The sequence below is a fragment of the Anabrus simplex genome, chromosome 6 (assembly GCF_040414725.1).
Source record: "Anabrus simplex isolate iqAnaSimp1 chromosome 6, ASM4041472v1, whole genome shotgun sequence".
NCBI lineage: Eukaryota > Metazoa > Arthropoda > Insecta > Orthoptera > Tettigoniidae > Anabrus > Anabrus simplex.
This window is the reverse complement of record NC_090270.1, coordinates 60,762,611-60,784,167: the sequence shown is the minus strand read 5'-3', so window position 1 is coordinate 60,784,167 and position 21,557 is coordinate 60,762,611. Positions and strand designations below refer to the sequence as shown.

At 39.2% G+C, this 21,557-nt stretch overlaps 1 protein-coding gene across 5 annotated transcripts in view; it reads left to right on the top strand.

The window, feature by feature from the left end:
- Nucleotides 1–21,557, top strand: part of LOC136876093 (Golgi integral membrane protein 4) — a 227,440-nt gene that overhangs the window by 125,931 nt on the left and 79,952 nt on the right. For all 5 annotated transcript variants that reach the window (XM_067149753.2, XM_067149750.2, XM_067149751.2 and 2 more), the window contains one exon: nt 21,042–21,275. In XM_067149753.2, the coding sequence (XP_067005854.2) occupies nt 21,042–21,275 (234 nt within the window). The remainder of the gene's footprint in view (nt 1–21,041; nt 21,276–21,557) is intronic.

The following is a 21,557-nucleotide window of genomic DNA, read 5'->3' as shown; positions in this document are numbered from 1 at the left end:
TGGAAATATATATATATATTAGAAAAATCAAATCAAACTCTTACAATATTAGAAGAATAGAAGTCAGTACAAATACGGAATTTTCCCAACCAGAATTAATACAAATAGTTACATCAAGAGTAAAATACTCAAGAAAATGAAAGCAAATAAGAAAAGGGGCCAGGAGAGGAAAGGGATGGACAAAAAGGGGATGAATACAGTTTAAAGAAAAATGTTGAACAACGAGAATAAGAAAGAATGTTCGCAGTTACCAGATTGAAGTATACCAACATGAAGTCTACAAAGCAAAGTCTAATGTCATGTGAAAGTTGCCACCTCTTCAATTAACACCCGAAATAGGCACAAATAAAGATTGTCCTACTGGCTTAAGTCACTGTATACAATAATGAAACAGTCTCCAAGTGTACCAAAACATACATGGTGAAGCATTAACCACAAGTGTGTATAGAAGTCGCAGAGTTGCGGATATACCACACGCACATTTTGAAAGCAAACAGTCACTGAATAGTCAATAGAGGCTTTGAAATTGAAAATGCAAGTAAAATCTCGGCCTGGAAACGCACTGCTCTCAGTCAAAATTTGCAAATAAAATAGCTCCAAATGCAACACAGCATTATTTACAATAAGGACATTTTTAGTTTGTCATACCTCATCTTGAACCAAGTAGTTCTGCCCAAAAATGGAGAGTCCAGGGCACATGTAGCTAAAGACGGAGATGATGTTAAAGGTTCCTCCCTCCACACAGGCCAAAGTCCATCTCAACACATTCAGAGGAAGGCCGGGTATTTATAGTGTGGAATAATGAGACATATGTCTGGAATATTCCAGAAGTTAGTGGAGCATGCGTGACAAAGCGGACGATGTCACATGACGTCAGGCAGCGAAAGGGAGGTTAGTTTATCGTCGATCGGAAAGGTGGATAAGGCAGAGTTCGTGCAAGGTATGATGTGTGCAAATCCACATAAGTATGTAAATTCCAGTTGAAGAGAAAATGCGGTGTGTATCCAGATGAAGGTAAGTCCATATTAATTGTAGAAAAAGGTTATGTGCGTGGCGAGGTTGATAACAGTAGTTGCCGGTGAGGTGAAGAGTCCGTTACATCATCCGCCGGGCACCAGAAAAAAATCCAAAGGATTTTTTTTTTTTGTAGTTGTTGAAGCAGCTGGAGATAAATGAAGACGGCTGGTGGAAGACGAGAAGCGGAAGATACAGTTGAATGGCGACGGCGAGGCGGCCCCAGGAACAGCAATGGAGGGCCCTTCCATGAGCTGGAGCGGGGGTCGATAGCAGCCGCAACGGTATATCAAAGAGAAAAAATACTGCAAAACAAAACAAGAGGCGGCAGAAAAATGTCCAAACACAATAAACATGCCTAAATAGAGAAATAGAAAATAGAAAAAGGTAGAGGAGGAAAGGAAACAAGAAAAGGGCTAACGCGTTAGCAAAGGGAAAAGGGTAAGGAGAAAAGGGTAGTGATAAATTAACATAGAAATATAAATATAAATATTACAAATGACAAGAAAATTTAAAGAATTTAAGAACAATTACAAAAGAGAAAAATAAAATGGTTGGGAAGTTTTATGTACACTCCCATTACAACCTGTGCCAATTGGCTGGGAGGGAGACTGGAGAAACCTGTGTGGAGGGAGAAAAAAAAGGAAATTCCATAAAGGGAAAGAAAAGAAGGGGGGGGACGAGGCAGACAAACAAAGAAAAAGAAAGGAACAAAAAAAATAAATAACACTGGGAGCAATAGACATTACCAGACCAGATGGAGAATAGAGAGAAAAAAAAAAAGCAGAAAGAAGAGGAGGTAATAACAAGAAAAGAAAAACACAGGGCAAAAGAAAAGAAAATCAAGATATGAAAGTTTTCAAGAATGAAAGCGCTTGAGCTGATTTAAATGAAGTTTTTTAGTATCAAACAAATCAGAAGTGGATTGCAAATATACAGTGACAGGAGTAGGGAAAGACAAAATACGGTATGGTCCAAGCCATCGAGGAGCAAGTTTGGCAGAAGTGGCATTAATTGCCGAACTGTGTGGATGATTAGCAACGAGGACTAAATCACCAATTTTAAAAGTGGATGGCTTATGACGAGCATTATAAGCTTTTTTGTGGACCTGTTGAGCTTTTAACAATTGATCAAAGGCGTCTTTCCAGAGTGATGAAGAGGATGGCTGATCAGAAGATTCAAGGAGGTTGTGCAGATCCCAGGTTAGAGAAAGAGGAGTTTGAAGATCACGACCAAGAAAAAGCTTAGCCGGAGTCTGAGCAGTAGAACTATTGATACTAGAATTAAAGGCTAACGCCAAAGAAGAAAGATGAGAATCCCAGTCTTTCTGGAAAGAACTATGAAATATAGATAAAGCAACTTTGAGATTACGGTGATACCTTTCCACGGTGTTGGACTGAGGGTGGTAGGGAGAAGTCAAGATACGTTTGATACCCAGTTGAAAGCACATATTAAAAAAAACACTTGAAGTAAAAATAGAAGCATTATCAGAAACGATATTAGCAGGCAAACCGGTAATAGGAAAGATTTGTTCAGTGAGTAAATTAATGATGATGTTAGTAGAGAATTTCCGTAAGGGTCGAAGGACTAGAAATTTTGAGAAGGCATCCAACAAGGTAAAAATGTACAAGTTGCCACGAGAAGAACGAACTATGGGTCCAACTAGATCAATGAAAAAGGTTTGGGCAGGATGAGTGGGTGGCAGGGCAGAATGAAGACCAGCAGACTTTATGTTTAAAGGTTTAGATGTTTGACACAATTCACAAGTTTGAACAAAAGTGCGAATAGATTTGCGCATTTGAGGCCAAAAGAAAAGAGAGGCAATACGGTTGTACGTTTTAGTGATGCCTAGATGCCCGCCCACAGGGGAGGAATGATAATATTGTAAAATCATGGGTTGAAGAGCCTGAGGAAGCACCACTTTAGGAGAAGCTTTCTTAGTGGGTTTGTAAACCAAGAGATCTTTAAAAATAGTAAAGGGACCCTGATAAGAGGGATCGGAGATGGATTGTTTGAGTTGGATGCAGAACTGATCGGTGAGCTGATGCGACTGACAGGATTGAAAGGAAAGAGGAAAGTCTGTTAACGAAAGAACCGCATGAATGGAGGAAGATGAAGGCATCATAGAAAGATTCGGGGGTAAATCGTCAGTAGTACTTGACTGAGGAGTGGAAGTGTCAAATAAGCGACTAAGAGCGTCAGCTACAGAATTCTCAGTGCTAGAAATAAATTTAAGGGAAAACTTAAATCTGGACAATCGCATGAGCCAACGGCCAGTTCTACCAATTTTAGGTGCGTTATGTAACAACCATGAGAGAGCCTGATTATCTGTCTTGACAAGAAATTCTTTATGTTCCAAATACTCTGCAAAGTGTTCAATGGAATTTAATAAAGCCAAGGCTTCACGCTCGAAGATAGAATATTTTCTCTCAGTAGGAGAAAGAAGTCGACTGAAATAGGCGATAGGTAGAGGAACATCATTAACAACCTGAGTTAGAACACCAGCCACAGCAAGATTGGAAGCATCAGTATGTATTTCAAAAGGTAGGGAGAAATCAGGAAATTGAAGAATGGGAGCATGCATCAAAAGAGACTTAAGCTGAAGAAAGGCGTCCTGTTGAGATTGAGTCCAAATGAAAGGGACGTTTTTACGTTTCAGATAATTGAGAGGCTCAGCAATGTGAGAAAAGTTAGGAATGAACCGGTGGTAGAAAGAAACCATGCCTAAAAAGGTGCGTGTTTGTTTGAGATTTTTGGGAGGTGGAATATTAGAGATAGCAGAAGTACGTTCGGGATCGACAGCTACTCCCTGAGATGACACAATGTGACCTAAGAACTTTATAGAAGTTTGAGCTAGAGAAATTTTAGAGGGGTTAACTGTCAGACCAATAGAACGTAGTCTGGAAAGAACTTGGTGTAGATGCGACATGTGGGACTCAAAATCTGGGCTAAAGATTAAAAGGTCATCAATATAAGGATAGAGAAATTTGTACTTGAAATCTGAGAATAAGGAATCCACTAATCTCTGCATGATTTGTGACCCCAAGTTCAATCCAAAAGGAACTTTTGTGAACTGAAAGAGGCCATTTGGGGTGATGAAAGCAGTAAGGCGACTGCTCCGAGAGTCCAAGGGGATTTGGTAGTAAGCAGAATTGAGATCTAAAAGAGAAAAATATTTAGCGTTAGAAAAAAAGTGGAAAGCATTTTGCATTTTAGGAATAGGATAGGAGTCATAGAGGATTTTGGAGTTTAATTTACGGTAATCAACTACCAGGCGCGAAGAACCATCAGGCTTGTCGACAAGAAAGGCCGGAGAGGCATAATTGGAAGAAGATGGGACAATGGTACCATCCAGAAGCATTTTGTCAATAATGTCATCCATTTTGGCCATCCGAGGAGGGCTAAGATGGTAAGGAGACGAACGAACAGGTGTTTCATCAAGTAAATCAATGTGAGCCTGATAATTAACAACGGAGCCTAAAGTATCTGTGATAACATCGGCAAATTCAGATTTCAAGGCCTCAATTGCATCTAGTTGGGGAGCAGTGGCATAAATATGCTGATGACTGAATACATGGTTCATAGGGAAATCGAGGGGGTCTACCAAAGGAATTTGAACGTGTGGATTGAAAAAGAAAGAGATAGAGGCCATAGCAGTATTATAAATAAGGCCAGTATGAGCAAAAAAATCATATCCCAGAATAACAGGAAGTGAACAATTATTAACCACTTGAAATTCAAACGGCCAAGAAAATTGGGAAATTTTAACATTAAGTTTTAGGTGACCCATGATTTCAAGAGTGTGCTGGGATATGGAAAGACATCTGAGGGTAGAAGGGCGCAATTGAAGATGCGGATGCGTTTGTAAAAGTTGCTGAAAAAAGGAGAAACTGATGAGGGAAATTGCAGAACCTGAGTCTAAGAAGGCTAAGGAGGGAATGTTATGTACCTGTACAAGAGTATACGACTGTGATTTAGTAGCAGGCGAGAAAGTTGAGGAAACATAAGGCAGATTTTGCCCAAGAGGTCGTGAGCTGCCTACTGACGACGGGAATTGAAGTTTCCCAAGGTAGAATTGGTACAATTTCGTGCGAGGTGCCCCATAGCCTGACACCGATAACAGCGAAGGCGAGAAATATCACTCTGAGAAGGTGAACGAGTGGTAGAAGGCATGCGAGTTGTTGATGTGTTAAACTGGGGAGGTGGGGTAGACGAATAATAAGAAAAATTGCTACGGGTATTTAGAATATCTAGTTGAGCAATATGGTAAAGCTGAGGAATAGTAGTGGGTGGCGTAAAGGGATTGATGATTTGGCGGAAAGCTGGAGAGGCATAAAATCGAATAAGAGAAATAATTTCCTGGGGATGTTGAGCAATAGCTAACACATCAGAATAGCCAATAATGGAGTCAAGATAATCGTAAGCTGATTCCTCTGGACGTTGATGACGTCTGATATATTTGTTACTCAGCTGTTGTCTAATTTCATAAGGCAGAAAATAAGTATGTAAAACCGAGCGAAAATGAGCCCAATCATGAGAAGACTTCATATACTGGAGCCAAAAATTACTAAGATGACCAGAGGTTTTTGGATAAAGCAACGAAAGCAATTGGGAAAATGGAGCCAAGTCCGTCTGTAGAAATTTGCGAACTAAAAAAAGCCACTGTGTCAAAGTATCAGGATCAGTAGACTGAATGAGGGGTACCTGATCGAGACATTTAGTCAAAATATGGAAATTAAGTGGTTGATGTGAAGAAGGGGTGTGATGATATGGAGATTCATAAAAATATTGCTGAGAAGGGGATGGTGGTGGAGTGCGCAAATCGGGAGAATAATGCTGTGCTGGTTGAGTTTTATGGGGAGAAGGCGGAGGTGCTTGATTAAGTGGAAGTTTGGATTCGGCAGTAAAAAGAGAAAGATCAGGATAGAGAGGAGTGTTAGGTTGAGGCGGGGTTGGTAAAGGTTCAGAGGATGAACTAGAAGAAACAGTAGTAGTAAGAGTACTAGACGTGGAAGTAAGATCAGAATTACAAGGGAGAAAAGGATTATAAGACATATTAGTAAAAGGATTTGGATCCGAAAAATTGAAATGGGGATCAAACGAAATGTCTGAAGTGTCTGAAGTATAAGGAGAAAAATTATCAGAAAAATAAGCCATGTTGAAAGAGATGACAAAAAGAAAAGCAAAGTCTAGCGAGGAAAACCACTAAACCTCAGAAGAAAGAAACAAAAGAACTAAGGCAGTAACAGGGTGAAGATTTAGAGTGGTAGTAAACTGCGACTTTATACTCTGCTACCATGTGTAAAACCCCTCAATGGGGGTTTATTCATATATGAATATATTTATTCATAAATCCAGCCAAGGGAAATCCAAAGTATCGGTGACACCGAGTGCTTACAAACAGTAGGGAATAAATTTACGCGATGAAAAAAATGCCAAATTGAGAATTGAGGCCGTGGTAAAAAGGGTTCTTCAAATAAACATTCCAGAATAAACACAGATAGCGCAGTGGAAACGATGCTAGATAATTTTCAAAAAAAATTAAAAGAAAACGGCAGGAGAAATAAGGGACATGACAGGTGAAAATTAGATGAGAAACCAAGATAAAAATTTGGAAATATATATATATATTAGAAAAATCAAATCAAACTCTTACAATATTAGAAGAATAGAAGTCAGTACAAATACGGAATTTTCCCAACCAGAATTAATACAAATAGTTACATCAAGAGTAAAATACTCAAGAAAATGAAAGCAAATAAGAAAAGGGGCCAGGAGAGGAAAGGGATGGACAAAAAGGGGATGAATACAGTTTAAAGAAAAATGTTGAACAACGAGAATAAGAAAGAATGTTCGCAGTTACCAGATTGAAGTATACCAACATGAAGTCTACAAAGCAAAGTCTAATGTCATGTGAAAGTTGCCACCTCTTCAATTAACACCCGAAATAGGCACAAATAAAGATTGTCCTACTGGCTTAAGTCACTGTATACAATAATGAAACAGTCTCCAAGTGTACCAAAACATACATGGTGAAGCATTAACCACAAGTGTGTATAGAAGTCGCAGAGTTGCGGATATACCACACGCACATTTTGAAAGCAAACAGTCACTGAATAGTCAATAGAGGCTTTGAAATTGAAAATGCAAGTAAAATCTCGGCCTGGAAACGCACTGCTCTCAGTCAAAATTTGCAAATAAAATAGCTCCAAATGCAACACAGCATTATTTACAATAAGGACATTTTTAGTTTGTCATACCTCATCTTGAACCAAGTAGTTCTGCCCAAAAATGGAGAGTCCAGGGCACATGTAGCTAAAGACGGAGATGATGTTAAAGGTTCCTCCCTCCACACAGGCCAAAGTCCATCTCAACACATTCAGAGGAAGGCCGGGTATTTATAGTGTGGAATAATGAGACATATGTCTGGAATATTCCAGAAGTTAGTGGAGCATGCGTGACAAAGCGGACGATGTCACATGACGTCAGGCAGCGAAAGGGAGGTTAGTTTATCGTCGATCGGAAAGGTGGATAAGGCAGAGTTCGTGCAAGGTATGATGTGTGCAAATCCACATAAGTATGTAAATTCCAGTTGAAGAGAAAATGCGGTGTGTATCCAGATGAAGGTAAGTCCATATTAATTGTAGAAAAAGGTTATGTGCGTGGCGAGGTTGATAACAGTAGTTGCCGGTGAGGTGAAGAGTCCGTTACAGATGCTAAATGGTTTATTTTGTCACCTATTCAATACATATAAATTTTACATTTAGGAATTTATTATTAATTCCGCTTGAGACATGTTTCGCCCTTCATTGAGGGCATCGTCAGTCAAATTACCTCCTCAAGGTAAAAATCAGGTACCTGATTAGTATTTAACATGCACAACATGTACTTAATTTTCCCATTGTAATGTGTATTAATTTGTGTATTAATATGTATTGAATAGGTGACAAAATAAACCATTTAGCATCCTACATTCAGTATCCAGTAATTGGGAGGTAGTGGGTTCGAGCCCCACTGTCGGCAGCCCTGAAGATGGTTTTCCGTGGTTTCCCATTTTTCACACCAGGCAAATGCCGGGGCTGTACCTTAATTAAGGCCACGGCCGCTTCCTTCCAATTCCTAGGCCTTTCCTATCCCATCGTCGCCATAAGACCTATCTGTGTCGGTGCGACGTAAAGCAAAAAAGGGGGGGGGGTAGTTCTTGGTTCCGTCTGTGGGTCGTTGACCTCAATTTTTCCCTTTCCTTGTCCTGATCCACTCTGAAACTTCATGTAGGCTATTACAATGGTGGGCTCGCCACACCCAAAAGCATTTTATTCCTGACTGTCAAGTTTCAATAAGGCCACCCCTAACCTGTAGAAGAGACACCTTTTGCAAGTGCCCCTAACCTGGAGAACCAATAGTGTGTGTTGGATTTCAGTGGCATTTCCTCCACTGGGGGCCAGTAGCCACCTAAAAGAGCTCCGCCTGGAGCCATTAACCCATTTAGAGAGCCAGGTTTTTAACGACACCCGACGCTTGGTGTATACTCCCTGGCTGTACGTTCTACTCTATCCTATAACAGGAAATTCCAGTCAGACTTTTTTGATTTGAGATTCTTGTTATTCTTCTTTCCCGTAGTTAACTTTTGGACATGTTTGACCTCGAAGCCAATGCTGTGCTGTGGGGGCTTTAGGATAACGAATGTTATGTAAAACTATTTTTTGGGCCTGGCAGCTGAGAGCTTCATGTGTGGCATTGAGAAGACTAAGGGCCATCTTCCATTGAGTTTAAACTAGGTTTATTATTATGTAATTTAAGTCTGAGTTTAAAACAACATCCATTTTCCTCACATTGGTTTAAACTTTGTATCGAGTTTTTAAATAGTTTAAATTTAAACCTTCTGTATTGTAGGTTTAAACTGCTGCTGATATTAAACCTTCTTGACATGGTAGTAATGTACTGGTACTGTAATGTACTGGTACTGTACTATTACAGGGTTTAGTTTTGACTACCAGTACTACACTGTTTACTATTAAAATTAGAATATAGTGTTAGCATTAGAAAATGGAAGACTTTATTGAAGTTTTTCATTAAATAGAAAATGTGAGGTTAAGAAGACCCATGCCAACAAGAGTTTATCATTTTGGAAAATTTTGAAAGTTTTTATGATTGATTTAGAATTCATACACAAACAGCAAGCATTGTCTTGTATCAAATAAAGGATGCAATTAAAATGCCAACTGCACAAAATAATGCTATTACACCAGAAGCAATGATTCTGGTTACTTTAAGATAATATGCTACAGGAAGTTTTCTTATTGACATTATGGACCACAGTGGTATTCATGTGTCAACAACAAGCAAAATAGTTGGAAAGGTTTCTACCGCTTTGGAACATTTATCACAGCATTATATCAACACTAGTGACCTGTCGCAGCAATAGCTGTGAACAAAGACTAAAAATGAAACTGATAATAAAGGAAACTTCGGAAAAGTAACTGAAAATATACTGAACTCTGCAAGACTTACACTTCTCTTGTGATTATGATTTTGGAATTTTTTAACCCTGTCAATTATCTCATCGTAATCTTCTTGTGCATGCTTGTAACAGTATGTTTTAGTAAAGTAGGCTTCAGTTCACTTTAAAGGATTGCATTTGGCTGTACGATTCATTGACTGATTTTAGTATTTCATTGTAAACTGTTTTTGCAAAATACTGCTCAGTTTTGGGGAACTGACCCTGATATGTTGTAGTTATAATTTTAATTTAGACATCCCTCGTGGCTTTAATTCTACTAAATGCCACATAATAACTGACTATGGCCGAAAACACACTGAGATAAGTAAATACCTATTTTGTCAAAAATTTGAACCTGTGCTTTGTTAATGTTCATTGCAAAAGCAATAAGGAGAACTGCCTCCTTTTAAATTTGAAAGGCAGATTACTGTTAGTATACACCAAATCAATCCTAAATAGATAAATTACCTTATTCTTGGAAGCACCTTTAAGGACTTCTAATTTTATAATTTTGTCATAAATTTCTCTTTACTATCATACACACTCAATTTATTAAACCAAAGGCCATGTGCATATTTATTATCAGTATTAGAGTTGCACAAACTTTCAATCTTAATACATGTGGAGGCATTCCAGATGGCCTAATGGAGTGTAGGTATTCTCTGAGTATGCTGCTTACAAAATATGTGTCACCTCATCATCTGACAACAGAGTATTGACACTGTTGTATTCCTTAAAACTTCCTGGGATTTGGTGAAGAACGTCTTCATTTATGCTGTTGCAGTCATCAGTGAAGGGATGCTCTGCTATAGTAAGCTGAAGAATTAAAGTCTACACAATTGCCAAAAAAGTGCCTTAACAATGAAATGTTACTTATGAAGTCATTGAGAACCCTTATTACCGGTATATCATTTTCTATTCGACTTTTAATTTAATTATTCCCTGATTATAGCAGTCATGCCACAAATTCCTTTTTGGAAGGCTTTGCACACATTTGTTTTCAAGTGTAATACTTTAATGTTTGGCCATATTTGAGCATTCTGTATACATGCCTCAATTATCTGAGCTTTTCCACCTTTGGATACCTCAGGAAGAACTTGGCGAAAATACCCACTAAATATGACAGTCTTGCCACCCATTTGTTTTTCACACCTTATAATGTCTTTTAGTAAGTGATCAATGCAATTTACTGCTGATGCGAGAATCATTGAAGCTTCATAAATATTAATAATAATAATAAAAGTAATGGCTGATTTTCGCAAAACATCTGCTTTTGAGCTGTTTCATTTAATACACGAAATGGAACTTTCTTTTACTGGAACAGGCAAACCAAAACGTTTGTGAAGTGTCTTACCATAGAAAGATCTGGATAGACAACTTTCACAGAGACCTCTTTCGGGCTAACATAGAAAGATCGCCGGGCTGAGTGGCTCAGACAGTTGAGGCACTGGCCTTCTGACCCCAACGTGGCAGGTTCAATCCTGGCTCATTCCGGTGGTATTTGAAGGTGCTCAAATACGCCAGCCTCGTGTCGGTAGATTTCCTGGCACGTAAAAGAACTCATGCGGGACTAAATTCCGGCACCTTGGCGTCTCCAAAAACCGTAAAAGAGTAGTTAGTTGGACGTAAAGCAAATAGCATTATTATTATTATTATTATTATTATTATTATTATTATTATTATTATTATTATTATTATTATTATTATTAACGTAGAAAGATCAGCGGAGCCATCTACTGGCGAATACAGTTAACTGCAACGAACTAAGCATCGCATTATTTGAATAAATTATTCTTTTATGCAAATAAAGGACTAAATGAAATGAATTTTATTTTTCTAGTAATCCTGAGATGGAGACATTCGTCTTGATGTATAACATGTAGGTGTTGTTATTGCAGTTTTCTCACAATATTGTGTTACACGTTCAAATTATGTGTGTGATACACTCCAGGAAACCATACCTTAAGTCAGAAAATCACATTCTTGGTTTATTTTATATTTTGACAGCAGATACATTTGCGATCATTTTCATGAAAACCAGAAGTCTCCAGCTTAAAAACTGATCACTTTATGTAACTTCGAAGTTGTAAGACAGAATTTATTGAATTTCGGAGAAAATCGATTGGAAAATAGTTTATAGTAGTCAAATAATATATTAAGGATTTAAGAAAATCTTGGTTTCACTAGATAAAAGAATATCAGCTTTGTGTATTAAAATAATTTTTGTAAATATTTAAGAGTTTTATTCTCTAGAAATCCAGATCACAGGTACATCCTGTTTGGAACAGGTATCTTTTTGTGCTAGCGACAACCCTTTACTGTGTTTAATTAAGCTTAAAATCAGGGGAGAAGTATCGTATAAACATTCTTGTCATTTACAGCACCAAAGTTCAATGAAATATTTACATTTCCCGACTGTGATCACACTCGGTTAACTAATCTGATACATTCAAAGTTCTTCCAACATTTTCTCGACAATTACTTTGTACATTTGGAAAATGTCAAATGACTGTGATGCTGTGAAGAAGTTATGGGGAAAACCATTCAGTGGAAAAATCCTGAAGTTATAAAAACTACATTGCTGGAGGTTAAGTACAGTAACGGTACCACAGCTTTATTTTTGAGTGATCAGGATTTTCCTGAATTCCAATGAAATAATACACTACTTATAAAATGTGTTTGTTTTGTCATGTTTAAGGCAACAGTTCTTAAGAAAATAAAAACTATACTCAGTACAACTTTATGGAATCAGAAAAACAATAAAATATTCCATGCTTGCTAGTAAATTAGTAATGTAATAAATTTTGGTTAAAAATGTTCATCTTAACTATTGTGAGCATACCAGTAATCAAAATAATAATAATATAGCAAGAAGAGTTTTATGCATTCAGTACTACTTAACAAGACCTAGGTTGTGTTATAAAGGAGGCTAGAATCAAATAATACGTTTCCTAGAGTCTTTCTCAGTGGTCTGTCTGCTGGATCCGAGGTTTGTGAGTTTGATCCTGGCTGAGGGCAATGGATTTTAATGGGAGATAGATCCTGAGCATGCTTAGAAATTGTTTACTTGAAATTCACAGAAAAGTTAATTTTGTGAGGAAAGGAATATTGCTAAAAGACCCAAATCTTTATATTTAAATGGTTCCAGATAATGTAGACAGCACAAAACACATATTAGGCCGACGGTACTTGTTTATGAAAATGCCTGTTAGATAAAAATAAGAAATAAAAATGTTTTCCAAGAAATATTCTAAAGAATGGGTAAAATTTTACCACACAACACTTCGCACAGATGTAACAATTATTTATTTATCAGTAAAGCTAGTATCCCTTTGAATTTCTCCTTTATGCACCATGTACGATTGCATTAATATTGGACATACACCTGATATTAAAATGAAAATGATGGTCATTAAATTACTTGGCTCTGATTGGCCAGTTCCAATCGACTATGCCTTTGAGTATACTTTCAGTGCAGCCAACACTAGTGCAGACTTGAGCGTCGAGAGACAACATTAGTTTAAACGGGCGGGCTGTCATTTAAACTAAATGAGTGTTAGAAATTGATGGAGAAATTAGAAGCTAGATACTAAAGTTAAACAGGTTTAATTTATACCAGGTTTAATTTGGTATGGAGAAAATAGCCATAAGCATTTGGATTTTGAGGTCATCTGCAATCTGCCTTACCCAGGTTTTTGGGAGCCATTCTTTGAACCTTCCAATGAGTAGTTCTCTGTTGCTGTAGTAATCAGTGAGGTAGATTCTGTTCGGACATTCGGTACGTGTGGGCAAACCACAGCAGTCTTCAATCATTGGTTTCCACAATTCAGTCTGATGGTTCATTACGAAGCCAGTCAGACAGAGAGAACCCTAGAATTTGCCAGAGATGCCACATTTGTAATAATTTCAGCTTTGCTCATGTCTGCTTTTAGCATTGTCCATACAGAAGAGCTGAAAGAATAAGCAAGCAAAACATGTAGATTTTAGTTTTGATCATGATATTACATTTCTTTCACAAGCACCATTCAATTGATCTGCAGACAGCTTCAACAAGTCCAATCTTACTTTGAACTTCAGCAGTTGATGCCACTTTCTTCTCCTGCACTAGTAAACCGAATTTATTGATTTGGTCAAAAGTTAAAAATAAAGGTGAGATTACACGGCTTTGGTGAGTGCGAGATTGAACAGTTGTGATGAACCATTGGTTGTAATGACTCAGGTTTTGTCTGTGTTGACAATCAGCTCATGTAATTTGGCTATATTGGCTACAACTTCTAGAATGACGCTGGCTTCTGCATCATCATTCGCAAATACATTGCTATCATCAGTGAACTAGTTAAAAATTAAGTCATGTCCAAATTGCAAGCCTGGCCTATCTTGGAAAACTTCTCTTATGATCACATCAGCAACTACATTAAAAAATAAAGGCGTGATCACACGGCTTTGGTGGATGCCAGATAGGACAAGAAATTTGTCCGATAGCTCTCCATGGAAGCAAACACAGCTGCTGGAGTTACTATGTTTTGGCTTGAATAGGCGTAATATTTTCTCAGGCCAATGTTCATTTCTTAGCATCCTCCATAAAGGCGGGATTCCACTGAGGCAACATTTGGGCGACATGGAGCATGCGGCTGGCAACAAACGTTGCTCTTTGTAGCATGCGGCTTATTGTCAGTCGGGCACAAAAGATGTGGTATGCTACATGTGTTGCCGGGTGTAGCATGCGTCACTTGTGGAGACTTGTCGCTAACTACGAACGTTATTCCATCAAGGCAACCAAGACAACAGTTCCTCACTCGACTTTGACCGGCTGGTGACAGCTATACTTCCTTGTTTCGAATTTCTCAACCTATCATCTCACGAATCATGTGCATGGCGCGGAGTGATCCAAGCTGATAAGGCATGGAGCCCTTGGCAAACAAACCACGTCGGAATTTCAAGAGGCGAAAGCCATTAGTGATGATTTTTTGGAGTACTTTGTCAGATGAAGGTCGTGTACCATTACAGAATCTGTATGCCTAGAGGTACGGGAAGATTTAGAAACTTCTTGTTCACTGTAATGTAATGATATTTTTAAAAATTAAAATGTATTAGTTTTAAGCAGAATATCCTAACTCTATTTTGATTATTTTACCCCCTTATAGTTCACATTTCTAATACAGTTATACTAGGATAATGAAAGATAACTCGTGGCAACTATGACAATAAGTAGACAAAAATACCATCGCACTACAGCTCTTGAAGGGCCTTGGCCTACCAAGCGACCGCTGCTCAGCCCGAAGGCCTGCAGATTACGAGGTGTCGTGTGGTCAGCACTACGAATCCTCTCGGTCGGTATTCTTGGATTTCTAGACCGGGGCCGCTATCTCACCGTCAGATAGCTCCTCAATTCTAATCACGTAGGCTGAGTGGACCTCGAACCAGCCTTCAGGCCTCAGTAAAATCCCTGACCTGGCCGGGAATCGAGCCCGGGGCCTCCGGGTAAGAGGCAGGCACGCTACCCCTACACCACGGGGCCGGCAATAAGTAGACATAGTGAGGAAGAAAAAGACTATGATGAAACAATGTTGGAAGACAGCGTAATTAGAGTAGCGGCGAAGAATATCCGAAGAAAAAGTAGATTAATTGTTGTGTGTTAACAGTGTAGAAAAGAGAACCATTTGTTGTTATGCTATTAAACGACGTGTTTACGAGAAATCCATAGGCATGGAAATGCCATAATATACTGATATGTAGAATTTATTATTACTATTATTATTATTGTTCGTTGTTTATTATTAATATTATTGTTGTTGTTGTTGTTGTTGTTGTTGTTGTTATTATTATTATTATTATTATTATTATTATTATTATTATTATTATTATTATTATTATTATTAGTGTACAATAATGTTATTGGCTTCAAGTCCCACTAACTACTTTTACGGTTTTCTGAGTCGCCGAGGTGCCGGAATTTAGTGCAGCAGGCATTATTTTCGTACCAGTAAATCTACCGATACGAGGCTGACGTATGTCTACTAGAACACCTTCAAATACCACCGGACTGAGTTAGAATCGAACCTGCCAAGTTTATTATTGTTGTTGTAATTAGTACTATGATGTCATTAAATTCTATGTTACCGAGCTCGATAGCTGCAGTCGCTTAAGTGCGGCCAGTATCCAGTATTCGGGAGATAGTAGGTTCGAACCCCACTATCGGCAGCCCTGAAAGTGGTTTTCCGTGATTTCCCATTTTCACACCAGGCAAATGCTGGGACCACGGCCGCTTCCTTCCCACTCCTAGCCCTTCCTTGTCCCATCGTCGCCATAAGACCTATCTGTGTCAGTGCGACGTAAAGCAACTAGCAAAAAAAAAAAAAAAAAAAAAAATCTATGTTAATAGTTATCTCTAATTTATTTATTTCTAGTGCAAACTATTGCCAGTACTAATAAGGATAAAACCAGGAACTGAATAATAATAATAATAATAATAATAATAATAATAATAATAATAATAATAATAATAATAATAATGGATTTACGTCCCACTATCTACTTTTACGGTTTTCGAAGACACCGAGGTGCCGCAATTTAGGCCCGCAGGAATTCCTTTAAGTGCCACCGACATGAGGCTGACGTATTTGAGCACCTTCAAATACCACCGGACTGCGCCAGGATCGAACCTGCCAAGTTGGGGTCAGAAGACCAGCGCCTCAACCGTCTGAGCCACTCAGCCCGGTGGGCATTGAATAAATCACAATTTTATTTACAAAAGTTCATAAGTAGTTAACTTATTTAATTTATTAGAGGAAAACAGTAGCATAAAATCAATTCACCTCACGTTCCTCATTGTAACTTGACGTTTGGAGCATCGATGTCAAGAAGAAAGGTAAGCAGATTTATTCGCGAACCACAGATTTCCTCTCAATGGAGAAGCAACACCAGTTTTCATTTTCTGAATTTTTTATGCTCTCGGTGGAAAGCTGAACGCGTTTTTTAAATTTTCTTCAGTTCGTGGACACTGCAGTCATATTTTTCTTGGGGCCGTTTTAACATATGCTTTCTTTTCTACTGTTTTTATAATCGCTCAATGTTACATTCCACAATTCCGGAGCATTGTGATAATCCCCAATTAAATTCGCAGTGTTTTCAATAGCCCACTTCATCTTGTCGCACGGAAATTGTAGCACCGATCCACACAGTGTTGGATCCCGGGCGACACTGTTCGACAAGCACATTTTTGAAGCATGCGGCACCAGAGAGTGTTCGACAGATGGCAACATGTCTCATGCCACACAGCCGCACGCTACATGTCGTGCCGTGTTTCTTCAATTGAAAGTCGACTGCAGCATGCTTCACTGTCGCATGCTCCATGTCGCCCAAATCTTGCCTCAGTGGAATCCCGCCTTAAGGCTGTCCAATGAATGCTCTCGAAGGCAACATGGGAATCAATGAACACAATGACTGTTTTCTTCTCACATCATTTTATGTTCTTTGATTTGACCCCACAACAACTTCTTTGAGGACGAACCGTCTTGCTCCTTTCTTGTGGTCTCTTCATGATGGCTTTGTAGGCACAGTTGAATGATGTGCGGGAAGACCATTCTGAGAATTGACTGTAGACTGATGCCATGGTAGTTTCAACATTCATCTAACCCCAAACCCCATGGCACAACAGCCCCAAGCCCACCAAGCGACTGCTGCTCAGCCCGAAGGCCTGCAGATTATTGAGGTGTCATGTGGTCAGCACGAAGAATCCACTCAGCCGTCATTCTTGACTTTCTTGACCTGGGCTGCCATCTCACCATCAGATAGCTCCTCAATTGTAATCACATAGGTTGAGTGGACCTCGAACCAGCCCACAGATCCAGATAAAAATCCCTGACCTGGACGGAAATTGAACCAGGGGACTCTGGGTAACAGGCAGGCATGCTACCCCTACACCACGGACTGGCTTCGACATTCATCTCCCTGTACAAAATAAGCATTCTCTATCCTTTTTTAGTAGAGGCGTGATTAGCTGAGTGGTCGATTCTGGGTTGAGATTATCATCTCAAAAATCACGTGACATCAGGAAGGGCATCCGGCATCAAACCTCCATCAAAACCGAAGTGAGCCTAGGTGGCTCGAGGGGCGCTAGAAATAACTGGGATAAGCTGATTAACTACGTTTTAGTCAGAGCATCTTAATGGTACTGCACTTAGCAACCTGGATTAACGACATACCATAGCAGATTAAAATGGTTCTGTAGGGATATTGTGTCATGTAGTAACATCATTTCAAATAGCAAACAACAAAAAATACAATACAACATTAGACACCGGTTGTTGGCCATTGCAAAGATAATATGAACAATTTAATATAAGTTCATTTTTGGGTCTTAGGGTTGAATATGACAAAGATAATTTATGTCGATGTTTGGCTGTTTGTATGTATAAGGCCTATAAATGCCTTTTTAATTTTTGGTTACATTGCATGGAAAATTCCTAGATGTGCTTTTTCATTGTTGAATATCAACACACCCTCGCTGCAGAAATGAGACTGCGCTACTCTTGAAGGTTGGGTTGCATCATTACCCTTCGAAGGGATGCTCTGGTGTTGTTGAGCTATGATCCTCTTTGTGGTGAAAACTTGTATGCATATTTTAGGTTATAAAATTTAATTTATATTGCTAACCTGTGCATTTTATAAATATTGATTTCTTATAGCATATTAAATTATATGTTTATGTTAAATAATGAATGAAGAATCCTGCAGTTATACAAAAGTCAAAACTCTCATCTGTCAGGAATGACTTTGGGTAAAGATTGGCAAAGGTATTCGACAGGGATGTAGACTGTCTCCACTTTTCCTCAACTTGTACCTAGAGCATTCTATGAAAGAATTCTCAGAAACCAGCAGGAGTAGTATAATGGTGAACGGAGACTGCTACAGACAATTGCTTCGCTGAAAAAATGATGAAAAAGAGCTGCAAGATGCACTACACCTTACAAACAACATATGGAACTAAAGAATAACTGCATCATTAAGATAAACAGGAAAAGGAACTAGGATCATGAAATGTTCAAGAGATGGAGAACAGATCGCACAAGTAAGGTTAGAAGAAGAACAGCTTCTTTTAAATATTTTGGGAGCTTTATAACATCAGATAGCAGAAATACAGTTGACATAAAGTGTAGAATAGCCCTAGGAAGTGATTTGTCAAAAGTTTTATTTGGAGCTTAACCACATAAGTTTCTGATAACTGGACTTGAGAACATCAGAAAAGAAAAAAAACTTAAGGCTTTCGAGATGTGGTGCAGGAGGAGGGTGTTGAAGGTACCGTGGAAGAGAGAGTGACTAACGAGGAAATACTAGCCCGAATAGGCTAGAGGAGGAATTTGCTGAAAATAGTTGCAAAAAAGGAGGAATTCTGTTGTTGATCATGTACTACGACCAGTGGCGTATCCTGGAATCTCCACTGAGGCATGCAACTAGTGACCATGCAGTTAACACAATGTATTAAGTAAATTTCAATTCTACTCACCCTAATTACATGTAGGTGAACTCGAGCCAAACAGTTTTACTGTAAGTTTCTGGATTGAACGTGCGTACACAATTCTTGTTTTCTGTTTTTAAATTTACGAGGGTCCGCCTCTGTGGTGTAGTGGTTAGTGTGATTAGCTGCCACCCCCGGAGGCCCGGGTTCGATTCCCGGCTCTGCTGGAACGGGGTCCACTCAGCCTCGGGAGGTCAACTGAGTAGAGGTGGGTTCGATTCCCACCTCAGCCATCCTCGAAGTGGTTTTCCGTGGTTTCCCACTTCTCCTCCAGGCAAATGCCGGGAAGGTACACAACTTCAGGCCACGGCCGCTTCCTTCCCTCTTCCTTGTCTATCCCTTCCAATCTTCCCATCCCCCGCAAGGCCCCTGTTCAGCATAGCAGGTGAGGCAGCCTGGGCGAGGTACTGGTCATCCTCCCCAGTTGTATCCCCCGACCCAGAGTCTGAAGCTCCAGTACACTGCCCTTGAGGCGGTAGAGGTGGGATCCCTCGCTGAGTCCGAGGGAAAAGCCAACCCTGGTGGGTAAACAGATTAAGAAGAAGAAGAAGAAGAAGAAGAAGAAGAAGAAGAAGAAGGAGAAGGAGAAGAAGAAGAAGAAGAAGAAGAAATTTACGAGGGAAGGTAGAGGTCTCCCGGCTTTAACTATTTGAATCTTTTCATCAAACGAACGGCCAGTAAATGGCTTTTCAAACTGATTTACAATTATATCCGTTTTAGACTCATCCATCGTTAATACCACATGTGCGCAAAATATAAAAAAACACCGAAAACACAATTAATTAACTCACTAGTTAGCCACAACTCAAGCACTGGAGGTAAGTCACCCCAGTGGCATTGGTCAGTTTCGTCACATTGGGTTCTCGCCGGGGGGTAAAGATGCCGACTTTCTCCAAGTTGCTAACAGATGGCAGACGGTAGTACGGGTATGGGGTGACAAATTCTGACCAAGTTTCAATTGCAGCGACATCGTTCGGAGGGTTTCAGAACTACGTCTGCCACTGAATGCAATTTTAAGATTGAATGCCTTTCATCCTTAACTCCTGCATTCGCTGTCTCCTCCTTCCTAGAGTGGAGTAGACGGCGAGACTACACCAGCACCACACGTAGTTAAGCAACGGAACCAATACAGTTGCGCGGACCTTTTGAACTTCTGAGAGATGAAATCGTTAATATTTGACTTGAAACAACCTAAAATCATACATCAGACAGTTCTTTGTGTTATCATAATGCATGCAATGAATGCCTTGCATTCAAGGAGAATACGCCCCTGACTACGACATTCAAGATGGTTCACAACCTTGTTGAAAAGAAAAGTGGGAGGATGTAATGCGAGAGAGAGGGAGAGAGAGATCATTGCAGAAATTCATGCAAGGGGATACAGTAAAGTGGACTAGACATAGAACAAAGGAATCTGCAAGTCCACCAACCTCTGGGTTGAGGAGAAGTTGAAATCAGAAAGGAAAGACATGTAGTCATGGAGTAGTGTATTAATTTAAATTTACATTTAAGTGCAGTACTTATTTCTTATACCTATTTAAAATTTTTAATAGTATCATAGTGGTTATTTTCAAGATTTTTAGTGCCTCTTTTTTACCTGTTTTGTGCCATATGTCTGGTCTCCAGTTGTCATACAGTCTTCATTCAGCTATGCTTGTGGCTATGCAATACAGACTGTGTAACGATACAAAGAAATTATACTATCAAAAATGAGAATTAATCTGAATTCTCATATAGGAACCATAGCTGTTGTTTTGTGCACTTACCAGACTTGACTGTTGACTATATTATTTTTGAAGACATGGTGACAGAAGTGTTTAAACCAGATAACATATTACTTTAGTTGAAGGAGGGAACAAGTTCCTACTTCGAAAACCAGGCCTGTATTCTAGAACCCTTGAGCCCTTCCGTCTCCCCTCCTTCAATCGAGTGTCAAGTTGTCCGGTGCAAGCCGTACGATAAATGGTAGGAAGTGAACTTGAGAAGTATCTTGTCTTGGCCTGTTTCCAGAATGATGGTGAACAGGCAGCTAAGGACTCTCCGCATGATGCAAATGGTGAAGGAGCCATGGCTGCTCCACAGTGGGAGAACGCTGCTAATGTCATTCCAAACCAGCCACCCTTCAACGCTCAACACGGACTCATAGAGAGTATAAACAACTGGAACAAAAGCCCACAACTGAGGTTCAACATTCCTGCTGGAGTGGTGCCTGCTCCACGAGGATATGGACTCAACAATGCAGAGGTACTGTTATTTTTATATGAATGTTCAACAAGAACTCAAAAGTGAATTTACAGTAGGTAATTTTGTGCCCGAAATTGGATTGCTACTGCCAAGAGAAGACTGTTGTGTATAACAATGTCCTTGTATTTTAGTTTTTCATTTCCTTGTCTCCTATTCTAATGCTCCCTCTTCCCATACCACATTTCTATTATTTCCATTAACTTATATAAATTAAGATACTCATAAGTGCAGTTTTAGAAGTGTAGTTATTTTGTTAGGATGCGGTTTGCATTCTTTACTTTG